We start from the raw sequence: 1,643 nt of genomic DNA on the forward strand, positions 1-1,643 counted from the left end.
CTCTTTCCCCGACTGGTAGGAAATGTTGTTACAAATCTGTCATGGTCACTTGCAGGTGGCAGCGCTGTCCGGGGATGCCCGGCGGTGCCTGGATATCTGCAGGAGGGCCACGGAGATCTGCGAGTTTGCCAGGCAGAAGAGAACCCCAGAGATTGTCAAGATGGCCCACGTGACTGAAGCCATAGATGAAATGTTTTCATCACCATATGTCAATGCAATCAGGTAAAAACATTTCCTTTGCTTTTGTGCCTCTTTCACGCCACTAGTTTTTAAAAATAAAAATTGTGATGCCGGAGTTGCAGGCTGTGGTACATTGGCGAGTTGCGACATAAACTGCCCACCTCTGTTTAGATATTCACAAGCAATTTCCCTTCCAGACTTCCTCCTGATGTTTCTTAGGTTCTGAACTTCACAAGTGGATTTTTGTCTGTTTTGTTTTTCAACTCAGGAATGCTTCGTTGCATGAACAAATCTTTTTGAAAGCAATTTTGGCAGAGTTTCGCAGGGCGGGAGTTGAGGAGGCGACAGTTCAACAGGTACGGGACTTTCTTGTTACTGACACCAGTGATTTGAATCACAAGGTGATTTTTATTTTTTTTGGCCTGCATCTTAAAACATTTCATGCTTCTACCCTAACATGCTTTATAACAGGAAAAGTTAAAGAGAAACTGAAATTATCAGGCAACAGTCCAAAGAGGAAAACTAAAAGTTGATTCTGACTTGTGCATCACTGTTTTTCTCCATAGAGGCAGATATGTCACTGATAGCCTTGGTTTTTTTTTTAGTAGACCCATAAAATACTTGGTGCCAGCAGAGCTGTGAGGATTCTGGAGTAGTTATGAGTAGTGTGGAAGCTGAATGTTCATACTTACATAAATATATATTTCTAAACCTTTTTATATAAAATTACAGCATCTGAACAGGCTGGAGCTATTTTATCTCCCCTCCCATGGAGGTGGGGGGAAAGCAGCTTCTCTGTGTCACCTTAGCACATTCAGTTGCAGCAGGCAGTAAACATAACCTGTGTCCTTTTCTCTTTTTCACCAGGTCTACCAGCACCACGTGGCCTTGTGCAGGGTGGAAGGCCTGCAGAGCCCTACAGTGTCAGAAATCATGGGAATTTGTTCAAGGCTTGGTGCCTGCAGGCTCTTGCTGGTGGAGGCCAGCAATAAATATCTGCACATGCGGGTGCGACTGAACCTCAGCCAGGACGATGTCATGTATGCACTCAGGGAGGAATAAAGCAAAAGAGATTTTATTGCTTTTAGTATGTATAAATATTTTAAATACCATCTGTTTTTAAATATTTTAAATGGTTGATAAAATGGAAACAGTGAAATGTATTTTTTTAAAATGCTTTGCTTATTTGTTTGATGTGTTAAAGAACTCTTTTTAATAATAAAGAATTAATTTCAAAGCATTTTAAGTATTTCAAACTATTTGTTTTTAGAAGTACTTGAAGTGCTGGTCACTGGTCCCCTTTTAATTGAGGTGTATGAACTTGGAATGGGTCATTTGAAATGGATTACTTGAATCACTGTTTTTTTTGTTGTTATGACTCGTGAAGTCTAGCATACTGTAGATTTTCCTCAGTGACTTCTATACTTGACGAAAGGCTTTGTTAAAATGTGCTTAAAACTTTC

General features: G+C 40.2%; 1 protein-coding gene across 1 annotated transcript in view; it reads left to right on the forward strand.

Moving 5' to 3' along the window:
• The window catches only part of ORC1 (origin recognition complex subunit 1), a 15,297-nt gene extending 13,877 nt beyond the window's left edge, over positions 1-1,420 (forward strand). The window contains exons 15-17 of the mRNA XM_008640738.2: positions 56-222; positions 449-536; positions 1,048-1,420. Of these exons, the coding sequence (XP_008638960.1) occupies positions 56-222; positions 449-536; positions 1,048-1,242 (450 nt within the window). The 3' untranslated portion in view covers positions 1,243-1,420. The remainder of the gene's footprint in view (positions 1-55; positions 223-448; positions 537-1,047) is intronic.
• Positions 1,421-1,643: the final 223 nt, after the last annotated feature.

Source organism: Corvus brachyrhynchos, unplaced genomic scaffold, assembly GCF_000691975.1.
Source record: "Corvus brachyrhynchos isolate BGI_N302 unplaced genomic scaffold, ASM69197v1 scaffold48, whole genome shotgun sequence".
NCBI lineage: Eukaryota > Metazoa > Chordata > Aves > Passeriformes > Corvidae > Corvus > Corvus brachyrhynchos.